The sequence below is a fragment of the Dicentrarchus labrax genome, unplaced genomic scaffold (assembly GCF_905237075.1).
Source record: "Dicentrarchus labrax unplaced genomic scaffold, dlabrax2021, whole genome shotgun sequence".
Taxonomy (NCBI): domain Eukaryota; kingdom Metazoa; phylum Chordata; class Actinopteri; family Moronidae; genus Dicentrarchus; species Dicentrarchus labrax.
In genome coordinates, this window is record NW_026136713.1 from 8,028,937 (window position 1) to 8,053,120 (window position 24,184).

The 24,184-nt window shown below is 41.2% G+C and overlaps 1 protein-coding gene across 1 annotated transcript; it reads left to right on the forward strand.

The window, feature by feature from the left end:
- On the forward strand, nucleotides 1-23,726 carry slc16a2 (solute carrier family 16 member 2). The gene is made up of 7 exons (XM_051419532.1): nucleotides 1-1,407; nucleotides 11,069-11,213; nucleotides 12,259-12,757; nucleotides 14,250-14,393; nucleotides 15,669-15,897; nucleotides 18,237-18,506; nucleotides 18,611-23,726. Exons 1-6 carry the CDS (start codon nucleotides 975-977, stop codon nucleotides 18,488-18,490), a joined length of 1,704 nt encoding a protein of 567 aa, XP_051275492.1. The 5' UTR covers nucleotides 1-974; the 3' UTR covers nucleotides 18,491-18,506; nucleotides 18,611-23,726.
- Nucleotides 23,727-24,184: the final 458 nt, after the last annotated feature.

The following is a 24,184-nucleotide window of genomic DNA, read 5'->3' on the forward strand; positions in this document are numbered from 1 at the left end:
TGAAGCTTTGGCGACTCTTAGTGGGGGTCCAAAGAAGCCTCTTGCATACAGTGGACATATTCTCAACGTTAAACTGATACAGACGTTTAACGGCTGACGGTAAATTAAACCAACCCCCCCTTCCTCTCCCGTCCTGGTTGTAAACACTAACGGCTCATCATCCCCGTAAACCTTCATTTTCTAACCGAACTAACGGTTGAAGCAGACGTCAACCGTCGACGCTCACTCGGGTCTTTACGTGAATCCGAAAAGACACGAAGCGCCAAGCTCGTCCCACGACTTTAACCGTAACTGCCCCGAAGCTCCGCCATTGGTCCCAACCGTCCATCCGCCGGGGCAGGGAGGCGGGGCCGAGCTGTTGAATGACGGCCGTAGCTTTGTTGACACTTTAGAGCCGAAACAGCCTCCGGGACCCACACGGGCCTACCTAATTCACATTTACACCCGCGTACGTTTTATCAGATGAAACAGGAGGAGCGCCTAATCCTTTCGTTCATCGCCGGGGGGGATGTTGCGTACCGTGTGCGGACTGCGTGACTGGACGATACGGTGTCGGAGCCGAGCGGACGTTTTCACAGGTTGATGATCCGTGTTTGAGCACCGAGCAGGGAGACCAGCAAAAAGTACATAGCCTACATGGTTTCGGTCTCTATAGGCTGCTCCTTGACTCACAGGCGTACATGTTAAAGGAGCAATAGGCGGTGCCTGCTGTTTCCTGGAAGAGAAAAAAACCCCACAGACCTCCGAGCAGAATGGTACATTTAACAGGTTTATTGGCCGAAGTTGACGCTCAGACTTGGGCTACGAGCAGCGTGTAGGAGGCTTGTCTGCTCAGTAAGGGACCGTCTGTCTTGCACATTTTGACAGATAGCCAATCAAATCTGTTATTCAAATTGCTTCTCTTATATCAGTGACCTATATCTCATGCATGTGCGCCAAGAGTCCACAGTAACCTCTCCACCGGATCAGACAGCATGGGGATCAACGGGTTAGACAATCAGGCTCAGCCGTCCAGCGGAGACTCCCTGACGGAGCAGCCAGCTGCGGATCCTCAGAAGGAGCAGAGGGATGCTCCCGGAGGAGAAGCGGACCGGAGCAAGGATGACCAGGCGGCCGACAGCGAGTGTAAGATCGCGCAGGAGGACAGCGCCGTGCAGATGATCGAGGCCGGGTGCAAGCCTCCCCTCTCCCCGGGTTCTGAATCCGAGGCGGGGGTCCAGGTGGAGGTGCACGGCCACGGAGCGGGATTCGTCCCACCCGAAGGAGGTTACGGCTGGCTGGTGGTCTTTGCGGCCACCTGGTGCAATGGGTCTATCTTCGGGATCCAAAACTCTTTCGGCATCCTGCATATGATGCTGGTGAAGGAGCACGCAAACCCGGAGGACAAGACGTCTCAGTTCAAAGTGGGTAAGTACCAGACTGTGTGCTGATGGACTGGACGTTTATCCTGCATGTGTGCTTGGGTTACAACGATTAAAAGATGGAAATTGGACCTCCAGAGGATGCTTAACATTTGAAAGAATTTCAGCATGTAACAGCAGCCTAATAGTTTATGATCTATGGGTTTCTATAAATGTGCCACATACATGCAACAGTCTAAAAAAGAGTCTGGAGTTCAAGTGGGTTTACCCTGCACTTAAAGGGCACATAGTGTTACATTACATATGTGCCTCACCACTACATTTCTGCAGTCTGCATGTTCTTTTTCTTCATGCAGTCTAGAAATGATCCCTACCTCTCATTTAAGTTGGTCTGTTGCATGTTTTTTGATATCACTGGGGGTTCAGTGATTAGCAGGCATTTTACCAACCAAATGTGTACTGTACTCTCTACCCATTCATTAACACCACCGTTATTCTAGCTCCATTATCTGGCTGCAGCAAATCCATTTAAGTTTATCACAATCCGCCCTTTGATAAAGCATTTCCCCATAAGGCTGAAAGTTATAGAAATACAGACATCTGAACAGTGTGTGTAAACCTACGAACAAACTGTACTTAAAACCAACTCCCAACCAACTTTACAAAGTGAGACTTTCTGCAAGCCCTAATAACCCCCCCAATGTGACTGTACATTATTTCGGTTGTTATTGCATTGCTCTTTGGGGTTTTCCCCTTTCGCTGGACAGGGCGGGACATTACTGCCACATATAATATATAAAAGGCTAAAAGATCCTATGATAATTTAATTTCTGGAATTGATAATAATTTGCACAATTTACCGATTGTTCTGGCATATGTGACCAGAAAGAGGCCAATGTTCACCCCTCTCTCAGCCCTGCGGGCTTCAGTTTAAACCAGTTCCATTGAGGATTGTAGCACAAGATCTCACTGTATACTGGGTGGGGCAATACAATCATACTGCAGGCAAGGAGATACATCTGAATATAGAAATCACTAATGATAGTTGTCAAGTAATGATACACTTCATCCTTTTTTATTAGGTGAAGGGGTGCAACGACTTTCTGATCCTGTTGGAGTTCCATCATTAGTTACAGAAACTGACATTTTCTTGCTCGTACTTGTTATTATAGTGGAAATGTTGAGCTCAAAAGCTGAAAGCCGGCATCCAATTTATCAGCATCTCTGGAGGTTTGAGCCCTTGATGGTGTTACAGAGTCTCGGCCTGTAGCTTTGAGGTTGCTAATCACGTTAACAGCTGCTGACTAAATTAGTAATTGTGGGAGTTATTTTTTAATGATGGATTTATGTGGTGAGACTGTAAAAATGTTCGGCCTGCGCATTTTGGCGAAAAGATAACGGAGGGAAAGGGGGGAGCAGCCTGTAACAGGAGCGGGTATTTTTCTTAACTTCCTGTTAAGTTCCACAATCACCAGCAAAAGTTTAAGGTCAGGATGTGGGAAGGGATTACCGCTCTAAGACTGTTCCCTGGAACAAATTCAACGTTTCCCATCACCATGAAAACAGTTACTGAGGAAGAGAAATCAAAGGCTCAGACAGGATCAGGCTTATTTGTGTAAGCACAGGTTAATATCTTTTAATGTCATCTTGCACCTTGCCATCTCTTATTTATGCGAAGGATAATTGCTGTGTCTGAGGGCAGTGCGACAAGGCATCACATTACTCTGGTGTTTCGTGTGATGGAGAGCCTTAAACAGATATAGTATGACTGGTAGTTTCTTTTCAAAAGTCATCTAAGACCTGATATATCACTTATATATCTTACATTCAGCAGAGGGCAGTTGCTATCAAGATATTTCTATTCACCCCCCCTTTTTTTTTGGCTTGTTAAGGATTTCATCTCCAGCCGTTCCTTGGATCTGGTTCGTGGTGGTTCTCATATGTGAAAGGATTAAGCTAGTATGCTGAGTCCTGACCTTTTTTCCCCCCAGCGATGGAACAAAACAAAGGGGGGGGAGACAGCTTAACTATAATACTCACATTTGCAAAGTCTCCTTATGAACAACTGTCCAGTCCGAGAGAGTAACTGTCAGTAAAAGTTCAATTCACGTGTGTAGAACAAACACGTCAAAGGCAGTAAACTTACAGGACCATAAGGAGAAGAGGTGATTGGGATGTGATTAAATCTAAGCTAAGAGATTACCATTAGGTCTTTTTACTGAACTCAATTATACTGGGTATTTATGAAGCCCCGAGGGGTAAACAAGAGATTTAAAAATGGCTCAGGAGTACCAAGGTAGGGGATCAGAACCGCCTTTTATTAGTAAAAGAAGGTAATGAAGGGGAGGTGAGCGGGTTATGAGTTGCAGATGGCGTTGTTTTCCCCAGTGATTACAGCATGGCACGGTCAACAGTGCAAAACTGCTGGTATGTCAAGGTGTGCATGGGAGTGCAAGTATCCAACGGAGCGTTCTTTTAAAATTAAAAACAAAGAGTGCGGTGCTTTCATAATCAGTGGGGGAGTGAGCCCCCTCGTGAGGTGATGTGTGCTTGAATGTGGGAGAGAAGTTCAAGCTCTGCTGCAGCAGATTTAGAAAAACTGGGAATGTGTGTGAAGGGCCGGAAGAAAGGGACTGAGTGAGCAAGTGATTAATTTTTCATTGATCCCTAGAATGATTTCCATTTATATGCCACTAGTGTGAAACAAATCAGTAGGAACAGAATTTTGGTGCCTTGCTCAAAGGCATAAAGGCAAAAGTGATACAGTAACAGTTTTTAACATTAGTAGTGCTGCTTCTTTAGAATACGAGAGGTTTTCCTTCCACTTTATTGCGTTCCTTAGTGGACAGACTTTAAATCTTACTGACAGCAGCACAACATTAAAACACACTAAACATACAGTACAGTGTGCAGTAGTTAAGAATAGCTCATAATCAGTGCTGTAGTCTTTAAGCAGCAGTGGTTACATACAAGTAAAACTAGTCAGAGATTCGGACGTGTACTAGATGTTTTCCAGAAATGTGTGTTCAAATGTTTGATGATGCCACTGTCCTCCTCTTTGTGTAACCTTGTTCTTTGTTATTTGGCTTGGCAATCATGGGTATTAGGGTAAAATCAATATCAGCTTTAAACTTTTTTTGGGGGGGATTGAAGCTTTAGATAAGCAACATTAAGCAGGTGATTGTTACCTAAAAACAAAACAGGATATGTGTCTCCCCTTTTGTATAAATTGTATTTTGTATAATATAGTTCATATAGAATTAGTATGTTAAAAGACAATGCCCCATTCTACCTTCAAATGAACACTTCAACACTGTGTTCCTTTCGTTGTAATCAGAATGTAATCCTTCATAATATCAGATGTGGCTGGCACTCGTGGTGGACTTTTCTTAGAAGTATTAACTCAGTAAAAAAGCCAGGATTTAAACAGGTGTGTGTGCTGTCACAGGCAAACTTCTCCCCTCATTAGCACACTGCTGTGCTCTGTGTAGTGCTGTATTGTAGCTCTGCTGCCCCAGATTTCACCAGCATCTCCAGGGAAGCTGGAAATCCCAGGTTGGCAGATCAGGGAGCACTGTGGCATTTTTGGAATTCCAGAGGGAAGGGGATTGGGTTTAGGTCGGATCAGAGTCTCTAAAGTCTTCATGCACTCATAAGCAGGTGCATACATATTGTCAGGCCCGAGCAGGCATGGACTGTGCTTTTTATTTTACCATTGTTGAATTAATTTCTTTTAGACGGTTTTCAAGAAGGTGTGCATGGAAATAGTGACAGGTAAAAGAAAGCCTCCCTAGCCGACACAAGGGAGTGGGTAGGTGATAAGTAGCATCATCCTTTTCACAGTTAGAGGCAAATGTTTAGGGGAAATGTGGCATTAACCTTGAGAAACGTAGCACAACAGATCGTATTGAGGTCTGAGAGCCTGTTTATGCAGGACAATCGAGTTGTGCTGCTACACGCACATGTGACTCACTGCGCTCTCTGCATATCCATACACCCCATCTTGCATTATTGATAGTGTCAACACAAGCGGTTTGCACAGCTATATTAGATTGGATATGACTAGAAAACATCAGAAGGAGTTGCAGATTGCTAATGAGCGGTACCGACTGAACAGCTCATGGAGCATCCGGAAACTCCTGCTGTCAAACTCACCGGGCTCAAGCTGACATGTTTGAAGACACTTTTCTCGTGTCTGTAAACTATGCAGCCTCACCTGATGTTCTGTATGGTTAATAGCCAGCCAGGTAGTTGATGCTGAAACTAAACTTTATAAACACGATACCCATTCAGTTTCTTCTGTGAAACTCTGACAACAACAAAGTCATAACCTATCATTTATTTCTTGGCCCTTGTTGTAATTGGCTGGAAATACAATGCTACCTGTGCTGGGGATCTGCAAGCTACCTGCTGAGTTAAACTGTTTTGCTTCCATGTGTTTTCCTCAAGACAATTTTCTCAAAATGGCTTTGCTGTGTGCTCATAAACAGCACAACTGGTGTTTCTTGATAGTTATGTGTGTTGTCCAATAAGACCTGGTGAAAATGTAATCTAACTGAAGATTAACCCAAACACTGGCAGAATTCTGTTCTGGTAAACATAGCTTATAGTATATACAGTATCTTCTGGGAAACTTAACCACAGAGAGCAAACATGTCAGTGACAGACTCTTGTTGACTTACGTTATGTATATTTCCTGTTTTTAGAGATGATTAAAATGAAGACTGTACTTAGCTTGCTCTCAAACCCACCCATTAATAATACACTGTGGTCATTTTACAACTACTCTTTGTGATGCTCTTTGACTGTGTGCACTCTTTAAAAACAATATTTTTGAGGGCTTTTATTGCCTTTTAATGCATAGTGTCAGCTGTAGAGAGACAGGAAAGGGTGGAGTGGATAGAGAGAGGGGGGGGGTGACACGCAGCCAAAGGCCACAGGTCAGAGTCGAACCCACGGCCGCTGCAGCAAGGACTCAGTCTTGGTACATGGGGCATCAGCTACTGTGTGCACTCTTAACCACAAAAACATTTTTTTCCAGGATGCAGTACAATAGTATATTTCGGTGTCTGTGTTTTTCAGTTGAAATGACCATGTATGTCATATAACAACACACTACCCAGCCCCCGCACCTGCGAAGGACATTTAATGTGGCCTTGAGGGAATGGAATTTCCGTTAATGTTACAAAAATACATATGGCTATTGTTATTTTAACTGAGAGTACCCAAGACAACATCTACCACAATATGTTGTATTGTTTAGTTGATGGAACATTTCCTCCTGTGTCTAGTAAAATCGTGTTTGCCACTAAAGAAAGTCGGAAAGTATTTGGGCAGTGATGTGTTTGCGATTGTTTTGGCACGTTAGATTTGAAATGAAACAACGATTGAAAGGTTTAAAAGTGGATTTCAACTTTTAAAGGGTTGTTTCAGTCAAATTGCAAAATAATATTGTTATTTACTTTTACTTCAGTGGCATCTATCTAGTGTTTTTATTTGCCCAGGTTTGGAGCTACATGTCTCACGTCTCATGCCTAATAGAAGCTAAACTAAACATCCTTCAGTACATCTCTTTGTACATTCAGGTCCTGTCTCAGCATTTCCTCCAGTGTACAGATGGGTCCTATAAAGACCATCAGTCTCTCTCTGGTTGCCACACTGCATCTATCACATAAAGAGAGGAAAGCTTGTTAAGCCCCCTCACCACACACACACACACACACACACACACACACACACACACATATACACACATATACACACATATACACATCTTTTCATTTTGCTTCAGTTTCTCCCGCTGTGTTCTTTTTCTTTTGTTTGGAAGTGTTCAGACCTAATCATCTATAATGAGTACACTCCACTCAGTCTATTCACAAACCTTTGCTTGTGCCAGGACAAGGGGAACTGGGGGGGGGTTTGGAGTTGGGGTTGGCCAGAAAAGGGAAGAGAGAGTAGAGGAATGAGGCATGTTTATGCTTTGTTAGCCTTTGATTGAAGGTTGGACCTTGTATGTTGTAGACAATGTGCTTTTTTAAGAGTAACAGTAACACGGACTGTACATTGTGCTTTCAGTTTAGCCCAGGCACTGCAATCATCTTCCCCAGTGTTGGTCTAGTCAAAGAAGCCAGTGGAGGCAGACTTGAGTGAAATAATTGTGTAATTTTTCATAACAATCAGCAATTTATAGTCATATTGCCTCAGAGCTGGATTGGTGATGCTTCCACTTATATAATTTTCTTCTCTGGGAACCAATTTCTACTGGAAGCTGGTTAACTATTCACACTCTCTATGGATGTGAATAGTAAAGGGAGTCGGTTCTGGAAGTGTGCTCTACTGTCCTTTTGTTTTTCTATAGGTTTTTCCACATTCTTCTATACTATGTCTCCGTGGTCCTGTCTTCCTGTAATAATACTGTGTATGCATCCAACCAGGGAAGGACCAAAAGACAGTCTTTGTTTAAAGGGGTAATTCTAGATTTTGGTTATTTTGTTTCCGTCCTAGATACTAAGCAATTATCACTGTAAAAAATCGCTGTTTCCAGTACTGTCACATATATTTTCTAGGATTTTCTATTGATTAAATTAGTTTAATAAAAGTTTCTGCCTTTTTAAAAAAAATCTGTATTCCAACTACCCAGTTCTTCTGAAACCCTGCCCTATTCTACAAAGAATCATTTAATGTACTTACAACTGCAGTAAAGTAACATACTAAGTGCAGATCCATCTACAGACAAACATTAGCAATACTGGAGAAGCATATGAGGAAAAAGCATATGGAAAAAACAACAGATGGGAAGAGAAGTCCAAGCCTAAGATTTGTCTACACTGGCCAACCTGATCGACTGTAAAACATTTTACAACTCTGTGGGGTTCTGAGGAAGAACCGCTAAAAGAATGCAAGACACAGACAGAAACAGTATACATATGGAAGCACAAGTCAAGGTTTTTTGAGATACCACAATGGGTGGTTGAGAATGAGTTAAGATCCTGTGGTCCTTCCAGACAAACCAGCTGGACATGTGGTAATGGACGAGGAACAGAAAGTGGAGCGAGTGGTAGTTTGAGCTGTCTTGAAGTGACAGCAATATCAATAAGAAGGAATATGAGAAGCAGGAGAAATACCAGTGAAGGGAAAAGTGATCCCAATAGTAGAGGCATGTGACGCTGTGAACATAAATTTAGGAGATTCCAGTCACCAAAAGACTGCAACTAAACCCTACCTGATTCTGTCAGGAGTTTTGTTCCAAGTACTTTTGTGGGTGGTTTAATTTTTAGGGCTATGCACTTAATTTAGATTTATGCTATGTATCTTTGCATACACAGTCGAGGCTGCAGGCTATTCCTTCGACCCACCTTTGAAGGATCCTACCACTAAATTGTGACGCCACTATACTTCTATGGCCTTTCCCTTAATGCCACCATCAAGTCAGACTTAATTTATGTATGCAAATGTTCTGTGATCTACACATAAGCTCTAACTGGAGAGAATCTAATGTGTAATGTGAAAGGGGTTGCTTGTAGTGAACCAACAGAGGATTATTAACAGGAACATTAACAGTTCCCCTCAGGTCTAAGGAGCATTTAGCATCTTTCAGCTTATTGTTTTGGTTTACGGCCCACCACTTTACTGTTTTTGATTCACGCTCACAGCAGGCAGGAAGCTTTACTGTACACTACCTGTCCAATGCCAAAAGACAGACAGGACAAGTTGGTGACTAGCCGGTGAACAAAGTGAACGTAGTAAAAGATTAGATACTTCCTTGAGGATTTGACTGAGATCAACAGTTTTCCAGAAGTGTGGGCTAGAGGGTTTCAGACCCCGTTAGAAAAGCTGACGAACACTAAGTCTGAAGCATACTGAGTCCCTCAGGAGAGTTATTAGTTCTCTAGTTCAGTTGTGCAATATGGTGCAATTGTAATACTAAGGTGCTTATTCGCTGCCAAACCAAAACTCCTTTTCCATCAATTTCTCTTTCAATGGTTGAAATGGGCTGCCAATGTAGGACAACCATTTAAAATTTAATATAGCCTTTAATTCAATTCAATTCAATTAAATTCAATTTTATTTTTATAGCGCCACAATTCATAACAGAAGTTATCTCAGGACACTTTTCAAATAGAATAGGTCTAGACCGAACTCTTTAAAACATTTTTTACAGAGACCCAACAGTACCACCATGAGCAAGCACTTGGCGACAAGGTTAACCCACTTCACTGTTTCCCCGATTGATTCTGTACATCATCTGCTGAATGCCTTGAGATGCCTTGTGCCACGAGATGAAACATTTTGTAGGGAATGTTTGAAAATGGTGGGAATTTCTCAAATAGGAAAATCCCCCTCTCTTGTTCCTTTTGGATAAATAAACTATAGGAAGGCTAGGGTGCAGTCCCGCCCTTACACTACACAAAATTGGACTTTGTAGTGTACAGTATGTACCAGCAGGTGTATATATGTACAGTACAGAATATTTATGTCAACCTCCACAACAAAGACTGTGTGTGTGTGTGTGTGTGTGTGTGTGTGTGTGTGTGTGTGGGTGTGTGTGGGTGTGTGTGTGTACGTGTGTGTAAGCAGATTACCAGTACATCCACCTGTTTATCATTCTCTCTGCTCTCATTCCCATTGAACTGTTGGATCAGTGTGACCCACAACCCAGACACCACGGTAGACATTAAAGCTACCTTTGCTCCCCAGGAGACTCGACCCAGACATTTGTTTGTTTGCACTTCAGGGTACGCAGTGTCTCTGTTGGATCATTGTGGCTCGTTATGTTTTAACGCTGGATGGATATTACACCACAGGCCAGAACTATCCACTTTGATCCACTTTTTGATCTGCTTAATCACCATGAGAAATCTTATAGAGCGTTTCTGAACTGCATGATGCAAATAAAGACACAATAAAGAGTTACATAAATTTATATTAATAGCTAATCACATCAGGTGGTGGAGGGTCACACAGAGAGGCATTTCCAAAAAAAGTGGTGTGCACAAAGGCTTTCTGTTTTTACTTTTGCAGTTTTTCTTCTGCTGTTTGTCTTCTGGAAATTACATTTACACGTGTGGATACGAAATTCAAAAGTAGCACGTTTACCTTCGGTTGGCAAACAGTTAGAGAAATGAGGCCAAACATCATGGTTTGCATGCATAAAGGCATTGTTGTTGCTTAGTGATCCCTATTTAATGTTCATACAATGACTTCCATATGCAAAAAAAGGAATGCGTTTTAAAATTATAAAGGAAGTATTGATTGTTTTTTCAGGTTTCTCATCTTTCTCATCTTTCTCCTGTAACAATATTTATTTCCTGTAGTATTTACACTACAGTTGTTTGACTGTGTAACACTAAGAGTGAAGTTCCCTCGAGGCAAATTCTTGAGCTGCATCTCTGATGTGGGTTTACTGCTGAAGGATTACACGTGACAAAATAAGTTGGTGTATTGTTTCCATACAGGAAAGGGAATCCATTTCTCCTCATTGTTTTGTCTGTGTGTTAGTTGCATTGCCCAGAACTGTATCCTGTATATATATTCTATGTTGATTCACAGCACACAGTAAATTTCATGTTACATGAACTTTGATTATTGCTTGCTGTTCAAATGGTTATAAGATTGTCTTTTATTTTAGTGTAGGGGAGAGCTAGAACTTACATGCTTTCCACATGTTTCTGATGATGAATTCTCTCTCCTCTCTACTTCCTCTCCAGCCTGGGTCGGGGCCCTTGCCATGGGCATGATCTTTTTCTGTTCACCTGTGGTCAGCATGTTCACAGACCGCTTCGGCTGTAGGAAGACAGCTGTCAGCGGCGCAGTACTGGCTTTTATAGGGCTGCTCAGTACATCATTTGCAAAGTAAGCTGCTGTACATGTATTAAAGACATCACTTGTTCTCGCCCCGCTAATGTATTTAGGGCTGCCCATTACTAAAGCTTTTCTTAGTGGGGTTGTCACATGTTTACGATATTAATTTAATTATTTAAATGCGTATATATCTATATTTTAACAGCTGCTTGTTAAATGTTAATGAAAAATATGGTAATGACTCTGAATGTGTCAGAACAAGGAAACTGAATGCTTTGTTAATTTATTTCAACACAGTATAGCAGCACACAAATCGCATTGATCGAAATATATGTATAATGTTACAGTTTACAACGTAACAGTTACTTACAAATACATTTGCTACAAACTTGCTCCTCTGCTGTTTCTCAGTTGTATAAATAAAGAAAAGACATTTCCAGCTACAGTCTTTTCTTGAGATTAGGAAACAGAGTCACACCTTGGGAAAATATGTGTTTTCCAGTCAGATTGTTAGAAGAAGCATACTGTACTCCCTATTTGTAACTGTCTTGTTAGAGTAGTATGTTTAGAGTTAATTCACACCTTATTTTGGAACCCCTGGCCATTTTCCACCTTTTTGTGCTATTTTTGACACTTGCAGCAGCTGAACTGAGCCAGAGATAAGAATAAGAACAACAAGATACAATAATGAAAGTAAAACTATATTATAACATCAGGAAGCTGCCTCAACTCAGTCCAAACTTTGGTTATTTAATCGTCTACAAAAATCAGATATGAGCAGCCAGAATGACATGCCATTTAATGGTTTTCTTAAAATAAATAAGAAAGAATAGAAATTGTTGCTCGGCAGGTGCAGCACAATATAAGGAAGTATTAGAAAGTGCAAATATCAATAAAAAGATATCCAACATCAGCAAAATCCAAAATATGCACAATGCCAAAAATATTAACAGTACTCTAGCAAACATTTTACTAAATGAGTCTGATTATCATTTTTTGCTTGTTTATGTTTATGCATTAATTAATGTTATAGCAAAACAAATGGTCATATAATAACTAAAGCATTACTCCTCTTTTCTTTTCTTTTCTGTTGCAGCTCCCTAAGCCTTCGCTATTTCACATATGGCATACTGTTCGGCTGTGGCTCCTCCTTCGCCTTCCAGCCCTCGTTGGTCATCCTCGGCCACTACTTCCGCCAGCGCTTGGGCCTGGCCAACGGTGTGGTGACAGCCGGTGCCAGCCTCTTCTCCATGGGCCTCCCAGTTTTCCTCAACAAGGTGGTGGAACCTCTGGGCCTCAGCAGGACCTTCCAGATCCTTAGCCTCTTCATGCTGGTCCAGGCCCTGCTGGCGCTGATGTTCAAACCTTTACTGCCTGCTGGAGGAGGGATGGGACCCCCAGGCATGGGTCCTGGCCCTGCCAATCCCCAAACACAGTCAGGGGCCACGGCTCAAGCGGGGAGCAGGTGGAGCAGGGTCCTTGGTGGGGTCAGGAAGTACTTCAACCTGCGTGTTTTTCACATTGTGACATATCGAGTGTGGGCGTTTGGAGTTGCCACAGCTGTACTGGGCTACTTTGTGCCATATGTTCATCTGGTAAGAAAAATAATGGGAATGATGCACATTCTGTGTTAAATTTTCTAAATCTAAAAAAATACTCAGCTAGCTATGTTAGATTTTGTTTATATATTTGATAAATGTTATGGAAGATCACGTGTAGATACTAAGCTTTGTGTACTTAACAGTCCTCCATTCATCTCAGTGTGCTAGAACATTACTTTAAATGGAATACATACCATACCACATTCTTGTGTATTTGAGGTATGTGACTGTGAAAATTTAGGAATCCTCACCTCTTTATTGATATTATGGGATTATATAAACAGCATTATGGTGTTGATTAGTCAGAGTTGTATAATCATGTATCTGTCATCTATCAGTTCATTCGTTTTTAACCATTTTTGCATAAAGAACAGAACAACACAGATTTGCTTTCCTGCCCAAACTTAGTATGTAGTATACTAAGTTTATCTGACTTACAAGCACATTAAACAGCATGTAAACGTACCTGCAAATGTCACTTAATACTGTTTAGATGCTGGTTTGGTTCTTACTCTTAATCTACTACTACTCTAATACCACTGCTAACAACAAACTAGCTGCCCATGGTTTAAGCTACAGCACAAGTTTATTTACTTTGTTTGTCGTTCCGTTGCCGGGGCTTAGTCTGCCAACTTCAGTCCTTATTTTTGACTGCAAAAGGGGGATGACTAAATGTGATTTCTGTCGAACATCATGATGAAAAAATAAGTCCAATCACTCCCAAGTAAAAGTACATTAATCTTTCTTTCCATGATGAATATAATTACCAAAGTCTGCATACGACCTATGGCCGACTTTGGTGTGAGATAGTGAGATAGTGAAGGATGAAGATGAAGTGTAATGCTGCAGCGTGCAGCTGTAAAGTTGATATCCCTCTATCCAGATGTCGGATGTTTCAGCTCCGGCCTCCCTCTGTCAGGCCTGTTGTTTCAGGCCCGGGCCCAGATGTAAACACAGCCCCGGCCTTTGTATTGGCTCGACCACCTCAGGAAATCTCTCCTGTATGGCCTCTCTGTATCCCTAAACATTGCCTATCCTATGGCCATTGATGAATGTAGAGCCCTTCAAAGCAGAGCAAATATTTCACAAGGACCATCTTGTTCAGGAAAGACTTCAGAGGGCGGTTTAATGTTTTGGATCTGATTTGGGGGTCAGGGCTGAGGGGAGTGGGAGGGTCTGACCTACTGTATATGCGTTGGGTCTTCCTGTCCTGCTGTTCCAGAGGTCTGTGGATGAAGACATTTTGTTATTGTGAGACCTTGGCTTCAGGGTTATGGATAGACAATTCCTCTACTCCACCAAATACACACCCATTTGCTGAGTTCAATGACTTCTTAGGCATGGAGCTCAAAAACATATAAAGTTCACCAGCAGGTTGTGTCATACCTTTGCTAGCTCATTCATTATTGGTAGCTTCTGCTCAGTTTCATATGCAGCACAATCACATCTAAGCACCAAACACACTGTTGTTCTTCCTGTGTCTCAGATCAACTTTGTGAAGGAGCAGTTCAAGGACACCCAGAAGGAATGGGTGCTCCTGGTATGCATAGGAGCTTCATCTGGAGTGGGACGCCTCGCTTTCGGCAAAATTGGCGACCTCATTCCTGGTCTTCAAAAGATCTACATGCAGGTGAGGAAATGTATGAAATGTGGGTTGTCCACTTTTTCTTTAATGTTTTCCATGTTTCTGTTAAAACTCATGGTACGTATGCCCTGCCTCGAATAAATATGACTGAATATCTGAGTCATCCAAAACACTATAAAATTTAAACTCGCCCATAGCATCCCCCGGAATCATATATTGAGATGCCATTTTTGTTGTTGGGAACGTAGATTAGTTTGCAATACAAGCAAAGAGCCACCTCACTCAATCTGGATGGTGTTAATCAAGCGGGTTGTTCAGCAGAGGGAGTTGGAGATAAATTAATTAAAATTTAAAAACCGTGGGCGACATGCATCATCATGTCTGTGTGATATTAAAACACAAAAATCTATGTTTTTAATGCTCCTTTGCCAGTATTAAGGAGTTATATTGTGCAGAGATAGTGTTTTCCATTGAAAAGGACAATTTGTTTACAGCACACTGCTCAATAATTTCTCTCCTGTTGCCATAATAAAGAAACTGCCTGTGAGAGTCTTTTCTCCAGAGTTGAACTTTCTTGTACAATGTGGTAATTGTAAAGGGGTTAAAGTAGCTTTTAATTAGTTGTTGAGGCACAGAACCCTGCTTTACATTTCACAGTGTTAAACTCATGAACTCTGAGCTCAATGTAATGGTTGACTGCTTAGATTTGCATAAACAGGCAGGCAGCCTTCGGTAGCAGCTGACAAAAACACAAAGCACTAAATTCCTCAGCCTATAGCACAGAGATGTTATTGAGATGTCATTCTTTGTATTCCTTTAGCTTAGTTATATCTCCACATAGCATTTAATATATTAATCAAACAGCAGACAGTACCAGCCAATGTCAAACTGAGCTGAAGTGGCAGCTACAGTAATCTAAATATCAGCACTTGTTGATGTTTGTAATAATAAAGTCAGTTTATGTCAGAGACAATATTTTCCAGCACTTTCCAGCACTTTCAGATCCTCTTCTGTTTGGCTAGCTGTTGACAGGCGAATCAGCTCATCTTTGGCACATTTTTTAAATATGTAGCTTTAGTCTTAACGGTAGCTGGAGGGTGTACTCTGTCGCACAAGTAACAGAATGTTCACAATGAGGACAAAAGGCCTGGAGGCCAGTTCTCCTTGTACAAACAGTGATAGAAAGGATAGAAAAATGCGCCTACTGAAAGCAGGTAAATTCTCCCCTCTCGTATTGCTTCTGTTAGTCATGGCATGGCATTTAACAGTAATAAGAGAGGGACTTAAAGCTTGTTAATGCGTTCTTGCTGTCTGTTTCAGGTGGTGTCCTTCATGGCTCTGGGCCTGATGTCTATGATGATTCCTCAGTGCTCGGTGTTTGGGGGGCTGGTGGTCGTGTGTGTGTTCCTGGGGCTGTGCGACGGCTGCTTCCTCACCATGATGGCTCCCATAGCGTTCGAGCTGGTCGGGCCCATGCAAGCTTCACAGGCAATAGGCTACCTTTTAGGCCTCATGGCTCTTCCCATGACAGCTGGTCCACCCATCGCTGGTGAGAAAGCTCTTTTCCTGTTCTTTTTTGGCCCGGTTTTTGCCACAATACAGCACTGATTTATATTGTATAATCCAGAATGAGCTTGCTGTGATCTGGCTCCTTGCACTGTCTTCAGGATGTTGGCAGTAACCGCGCACAACAAGTTGATTGATATTAGCAGAGTAAAGATAAAACAAATGTAGGGAGTAAAAGGGAGAGCAAGACAAATGTGTGGCAGGATGGATTGTACAGCAGATTGTATTTAGAGAGGTTTGGGCTCGAGGCCAACTGCAGGCTGTCTCTGGGGATTTGTCTACCAGGAAATAAAAGCACATACAGGGAGTGCTCAACTCGCTTTATGTCTCCTCTACCTCCTCCCTCTCCTCTCCTCGTTCTTCGCTCTAGCTCTCTGATAAGTGTATAGAAGAGCACTGAGGGCAGAACATTAATTTGATGACTCAGGAACCCCCATGCTCTCTCTTGCCAACCTCTTTCTTTCAGATTCTGGCAGTTGTTATTAATGCTTTGAGATATTGGTCCAAACTAAAATTCTCAAGCTGTTGAATTTGTAAAAACAGGCTCTCATAATTTTTTTTTATTTCAAGATGTTATGGATTATGTACTTGGACAAAGCAATATATTGATATTTATTAATTGCATATCCAAACCTATGTCCTCACAGGAATAACCATGATGATATAGTTAATCTGTTAAACTATTTTGAACTGTTAGTTGAGCAAAAACAAACCATTTACAGATGTCGCCTAATTTGTGGATTAAATATATTATTTCCAAAAGCCAAAAATATTCCTTTCACAGTATTCAACTGGTGTTCGCGTTTGTGAATGTGTGATACAGTCAGGCAGCAGAAACATTTAGGCTTTAAGGAGTTTTGTTTAGAGGAAGAAAATGCAATTACCTTGTGCTCCCTCTTGTTGTTCCCTACAGTTTCTGCTCATTTTATGTCTGAAAGGGGTTTTTCTGTTTTTTTGTGACTCCCATCCCTGTCATATAATAGGATTAATGCCACTGAGACTAACTAGATAAATTATTGCATATGCTTTCAATTTTTCAATGTTATCTTCTGTAGTTAAACCAAACGTGTAATTTATGTGTGAAGTACTGCACAGGGAAATTAGATATTCTATTGAATATTGGCTCCTCGAAGTCTTAATGAGATTATCGCTGTGTCAACATGTGTTCAGTACAGTCTGTACAGTTCATGAGGAATGCATATGTTGCATGCAACAATGTGTTAAGTTTCCCCTCCCCTCCACAGCTCCCAGTCACACTCGTGGTGATCAAACCTAGTGTGTTAAACTTGACCTTGTTTTGTTTTTACTGTAGATACAGGTTACAGGTTTATACAGGTTTGCCTCAGCTCAAATATAGATAAACATATATCTGTATAAACTACAGACAGGGCGAGATGTTATCGTGGTCACATCTTATGTTGCCACTTATATTATATATTATATATATATAGGTGGGGCCCATTTTTAGACAGGCTACAGGGCTTTAATGAGCCAAAACAATGGCCAAGTCACAGTGTACTGACAAACACATGAGTACACTTCTACATATCAGCAGTGATATGTAGAAGTGAAACATTAAACCACAAGGGGTCAGCAAAAACTAGATTTTGGGTGCTGTTATGACGTGCCTAGTGGAATAGGTCAACACAAATGAATACTTTCATGCCTGTGTGTTGTGCACAGCTGGAGCCAGGACGTTATTAGCTTAGCTTAGCATAAAAGTCCAGAAGCAGTGGAAACAGCAAGACTGGTTCTCTCCAGACTTCAAAATTATGCTTGCTGGAAACTCAAAATCACACTCATTAACATGCTGTATCTGTTGTAACCATACACAAACAGTAAAAACAACGGTATGTTTGGTATTTTAGGAGGAGTTAAGTGCTGTTACTCTTAGCTGACAATAACCGGGTGCAAGAGTTTCAGGACTCCTGTCATCAGTTAGGTTGTGGTATCGTGGCTGTGCATAGACCTCTTTAACACGTCCTGCTGCAGGCAGAACTTTAGTCATCAAGAAATATATACTATAAAATTTCTAATATAATGTATACAAAAATAGAATTAACTCCCCCTAAAACCACACGTTGCCATTTTTACATTTCTGTTTGTGTATGGGTTACATAAACGAAATATAAGATGTTATTTAGTGAGCTTTAGAGGTGCAGGTTGGTGTATTTTAGACTTTTGACAAGCCAGGCAAGTTGTTTCCTCCCACTTCCAGACTTTAAGCTGAACTAAAAGTGCGCTTAAAGCATATTTTCTGAATGAGCATCCTTCTCTTTGGTCTTTTTTAAACACAAGTATCTGTCTGCCTCCACTGCCCAGGTCTCCTACATGATTACTTTGGGAACTACACGGTGGCCTTCTCCCTGGCTGGGGTTCCTCCTATGGTGGGGGGCGTGGTGCTGTTCTTTGTGCCCCTGATACACCGCAGGCTCCAGCGAGGCCAGGCAGCGTCACCTGAGGAGACATCCACAACTGCCCACATGCTGCCCACCGCCCAACCAGCGGGGGAGTCCAAGAGCTGCTCCAATGGAGACATCCTGCCTGGCTACACTGATGTAGAAACACACATCTGAGTCGCTACCTACAAAGGTGACATATTTTTAAACAAATCAAAAACAGATCATGTGCATTTATCAGGAAGTATGTAAATGCATACGTATTTTGCTTATATTTTACTTTTTTCTTTTTTCCAGGGATTCAGCCCACCAGCACATTTTTCTCATCCTTAGATTGCCCTCCTCCCAACCAGAGCTCCTAACCATGGACTTCCTGTTGGCTGACCTTTAACCCTCTCACCCTCCTGGACTCTCATTGTCTGTTTGTTATTTTCATGTGGAGAGAAATCGAAAAGGCTGGCTTAGAAGCCACGAAGAGGACGAAAAAGAAGGCACATCAGCGTGGGATGATGGACACGTTTAAGGAGGATAAGCACAACACAGTCTCAGCTCAGATTGTCTGATCCACGGGGACTCTGTAGTAACACATACCTCCAAGAGGAAAGAAATAAGAGATTTTAACTGACAGCGGTAGTTTCTGATCTTACACGTTTTATCTTGCTACCACAGCTTTTTGAAGCTGTGAAAAACACTATGCTTTGTTTTTAGATTCTATATAAACACGCTGTTAAAGATAAGAGCTATATAAAGTAAGAATTAATGAAGGGATACATTCACGCTATCTTTATGTAGTACCTCATGTATCTAATTTTTTTTTAACACAATGCATTTTTATTTAGTTTGTGTAGCGGAAACACAATCTCATCTTGAGTGATTTGCAGGTTTGCGTTTTTCTATCCTGCTGTTTCCTGCTGTGACAAGAGAAACATCTGTTGTAAATGTCACAGGAGGCACCAGACAGTTCTTCTGAGAGATCAGCCACCAGGCACAATCACCTCAACTCAACCGCGCACTGTAACGCACTGTACTCACACCCAGGGTCCAAAAACTTCAACAACTTAAACTTCTCTACAGGCCTGCCTGCATGGGAGCCAGATGTGTGATTGATGTGTGATTGTGGCAGCTGCTGATTCGTATGCCATGAACCGTAGGGTGTCACATTTTTGTCACGGTTTTTAATATAGGTCAGTGATTTTCCAGTTTGTGGCAGGTTAACGTATGCAGTCAAAGTCGGTAGGGGTGAGTTGTGAAAGTGGCGCATCCGCTACCTGAATTCATGAAACGTGACACTTCAGTTGATACAAAGTCTTCTTATGAGTCTGTACAGCCTTAACTATCAGCATTTGTCTTTTCCAATCATCAACAGTTTTTATTAGCCTTTTTAAATTTTTAGCAGGGTGATAAAACCACATAAACTGTGTTTGTTACAGCTTTGAAAAATAATCCAGAATAGTTTTCTTGTAGTGTGCACACTGTATACTCGTTCAGTTGGAAAGCGTTGGAATCATGCAGGCCTAACGGGAGATTCAAAGCTGTTGGTAGCACAGTTTTTTGCCAATTTAAGAAAAAGGCATTTTGTATTATTTTATTCCACACTTTTCCTCTGCGCACTGACTGCACCTACATTTTTGATGGTAGAGCAGTTACATAATATGAAACTACTATGTTACAATCTATCGACGAGAGGGGACTACTGACATTAAAGCTGCCAAATGGCCTGAGCCCTCGTGAGGCCATTTTACAGATAAACCAATCAATTTGCTGCTTCGGTTTAGCTTTGTGTTACGAGGGCGTCACTCACTGTGTGTAGTAATTTAACAAAACATCACAGCCTCGTTGAAAGGACAGTTTGCAGTTATTATGTTTCATAAACATTTGGACCACTTACCTCTGCAATCTTAGATTACAGGTTCTCTTGAACAATGAACTTTAATGAACAGATGTGAAGTAGAGCTGCAATAATTGACTGTTCGAGTTACACTCTGTGGTTATATGCATAACTGAATAGCAGAGAGGGGAATTGGTACACAGCAAGGAAGGAAATGCTCTGGTGTTCAGGTGGTATTCCTTTCTGTCCATTCCCCTTTTTGCTTTCACTGCCATTATTCAGTCAGTTTCTGTGTTACACTTACACTTTAGAGCCTAAAAGCTACACAAACCTCACTGCTGAGTGTAGTTTTTGGGGGGTAATGCTATAGGACATACATACACCTATACCTCAGTAATCAAACAATCCTCAGCAATCTAGTGGAACCTGTTGACATTCTTCATTACTTTATCGTTCTGTGTATTGGTTTGTTTCAATCTGAACCGTTCTCAGAGCCACAAAGCTGCCAAACGCCTGTTTTAAATCCACCTCACTTTCTCCTAAACCTCGTTAGTGTCTGTTTAGGCACCACAAAACTGTGGAAAGGTCAAACTTCCATTCCCCGTAATCCAACAGTTTAGAGATTTTATCCTTCCTCCTTATTTTGCCTTCATATCCATATGCTTCTTTGTTTTTGATCCTCACCGTTCCTGGACTCTCTTACCGCTTACACTACGCATTATCATTATCTTCATTACAGCCTCATTTCTGTGTCTGTAATTGAGGAAATGCAGTCATATTAATGTTTAATGTCCTTAACTAAAGATAAAACTGAGCTAAAGAGGCACTTAATTATAAGCAGAGTTTTATACAGTAATTAAAGCATGTTTCAAAACAAAAAACATAGGCCTCTAGTTTGACTAGGGTAGTGTTACATTTTGGGCTGCATGAGTTGAGTTAACTTGAGTTAAGTGTTAATGCCCTCCTGCTAAATAAATACTGGTTAACTGTGAAATGTATTTAATTTATTAATTGTTTTAAGTTATGAGGGTTGCAGGAGATGCTTTCTATAAAACCGCAGAACTGCATGTAAAATCAGAAACCTATATTCCTAACAGCTGATTTTCAGTTATTTGCACAGCGATGTAAAGATGATATTTCTACAGAGATGAAATAAAGAGGCAACATTTGGTGATGGGTTCATATTCTGTTGCACTAACTTAAAATTGTGTTTTTGCTCCACTGAAAAAACCAGCCCAGAGTGTTACTTACAAGTTGCACTAGTTTACTGTTGTCAAACTAGAGGCCTGTGTCACTGAAGTCCCACAATCTGGCAAATGAATGAGTAAATGAAGACTACTACAGAGGGATTATCCTCTGGCAGCCATATTGGAGGACCTCGTCCTTTTGCTAAACGATTGCAGAAGGTTGTGTTTCTATGCACGAAACGTATCCGTCTCAAAATTAAATAGAATTGCTCAGTTTTAGTGTTTTTTGACTGTGAACTGATGTTTTGTTTTTTGTTTTTTTCGGTATTGAATATGTCGTCTCCTTGTCAGCTTGTGGCTTAACATCACTGTTGTTTTCTAAAAGATATTTTTGAAATAGACACAAGGAGTAAAAAGCAAGACATATGAGTCACAACAGTTTGAAAACAAACCTGCCTTATAGTTACTGAACAGCTGTGATACAGCAGACCCACATTTGACCAGAGTTGATAGATTTGAGACACAACTGCAAAGCTTGTATAGTGAATTTTTCAGATCTTAACATGACTTTTTACTATAGTCATTGACAATCCTGGATCTTTTCTTAACGGCCTCCTCGAGCCCGACTCAGTTTCTGCTCAGAAGCAGCTTGAGTGCTCCTTTTTATTAGAAACATGTATCAACATATGTACTTTAAATACTCTGTAATGGTTTTTAATTAACCATGAATTGTTTTTATTGTGTTGGTTTGTTTTTCAGAATTGTTTTTTATTTGTTGTTGTTTTTAGTAATACGTTTCAATGACTGGAAAAAGAAAACGCTATGGGGTTCGGTGTTCAGATTTGAAATAATATATAAAAGTGAAGGAGCTGAATGGATGAAGAATGACGCAGTACGACTGGATGGTTGCATGATGCGTGCTGAACCAGTGTTTGGCTTGCCAAAGTCTTTCTCTATGCAGCGTCGCTGGGCTCGTGGTCAACTTCCTGTGACCGCTTCACCTTCTGAAGTCTGAACATGTCAAACTCTAAGCGATTAATGTTTACTTGGATGCCCCAAGTTTGCATTTGTCTCCTGTAGCATTCTCTGTAGCCTGCAGTAGTTTCAGGCCCAGCTGAACCTACAGTAGCCCCTTACCTAAACTATAAACTACTAACACTACTACATGTTTTATTGTTTTTATAATTAGAATGTTTTTGAGCTGTTGTTGGACTTTTCCCTGACAGTTAAAATGGTGAAAACGTTTATCTCCTGTGTTTGCTTTTCTTCACCTACAGTGTGCAGGTCAGAGCTACAGAGAGGCACATTTGGCACATTGAAAAGGCTCATATCAGACACTGGCTTACACATGGCAAGCTTAAGCTAGGAGGCACTATTAAACTGCCCTGTGTTACATTCTTCCAAATTTAGTGCAGAACAGGTCAAATTAACTAAAATCAACATGTTTATGTTGTCTGTTTAATAGTTAATATGTCATATTTACTAATTTAATTAGTTTTTAGTCAAATGTAGCTCCATTTCATTTAGCATTTGCTACCTGACTTGAAGTCAGACATAGCAAAACTGAGCCTTGTTATTCTACTCTGCAAATGTGCCATTTCTCCGCGCCTCTGATCTCAACCTCTGCTTACCGCTTTTCCTCAGCCTGAAACTGTACAAACAATCTGTGAAACAGGATAGCTGAAGGTCTGTATATTGTGAAGCTGAGCCGTGATTTGCAAAAAGTCAACACCTCATATGGACCTCTTCCAGCAAGAATACTTTTTCAGTGCAGTTGCCAGTACCAGTCATCCTTTTTGAATTGTGTGTGAAGGAACTTTTTTTTTAATTGCTTTTAGTCACGCACCTGAATAATGTATAAGCCGTCATATGATCCATATGTTGTAGAACCCTTGTATTATTCATGCATATTTTTCTTATCTTGACTGTAGGCATCATTTTTTCACAGCTATAAATACTTTTTCTGGTGATGTATCTGCATTTATATTTCTGTATGGTCACCAGGGCAATAGTTTGGCCCTGGCCTTCCCACAGCCTTACTTGTTGAAATATGAGGAATATTTCAGTGCGGGGCTCTGCTAAACTTTCCTTCTTTAACCTTAAGTAAGGTTGCTGCAGTTAAACCTCTATTGCCTGTCTTTTCTTCTTAAAGCTGTCATTCTCTGTCCTCCTTACACAAGCTATTTTTTTTAATATAAATACATAGCCTACTTCTCTTTTAGTTATTTTACAAAATGTTCTAACAAGGCCAGTGATGCCGCAAGATCTGAAATTAAGTCATGCTGCTAGAAAAAAATTAATGTAATTTTTGTGTTTTTGTCAAAGTAATTTTGAATCTGTATCAAAAGAGGCACATTTTTTCTATCAAACCAACAATAAAGATGTAATATGAAAACAACCCATGCTGTCATTGCCAGTCACTCTTTTGTTGTCTGTGTGTTTTCAGTCCTCAACTGCTCCACTTCCACTCACGTACTCGGGCTGCTCTTGACAGGCAATCATGTTGGAGATTAACCCCCTTTTGGATGCATAAAGACACAGCAACGACACAATGGCACAAGTCAAAGGAGAGACGCAATACTCTTACGTTTGATCTGCTCATTATCACCACAGCAACGTTGTTATTGAGTCAGGCATGAAGTCCTCCCTTGACTCCCCATTCCCCTATTTAACCTCAGTATCTCACAGTCAGGCAGCCAATCATGCTGAATCTCAAAGATCACGCTCCACTGAATCCGTTCCAAGCAGCAGAGCTCGTTATGTACATACAGGGAACGACTGTGTACATGTTGCAAGGCAAAGAATAAATCACTTGTTGAGCCTGGGCCCTGGGCTCAAAGGCAGACTCAACAAGTG

Coding starts and splice junctions, on each gene's coding strand:
- slc16a2 (XM_051419532.1), top strand. CDS start 975: ATGGGGATCAACGGGTTAGACAATCAGGCTCAGCCGTCCAGCGGAGAC. Junction 11,214..12,258: donor CTCAGTACATCATTTGCAAA/GTAAGCTGCTGT, acceptor TTTCTGTTGCAG/CTCCCTAAGCCTTCGCTATT. Junction 15,898..18,236: donor AGCTGGTCCACCCATCGCTG/GTGAGAAAGCTC, acceptor TCCACTGCCCAG/GTCTCCTACATGATTACTTT.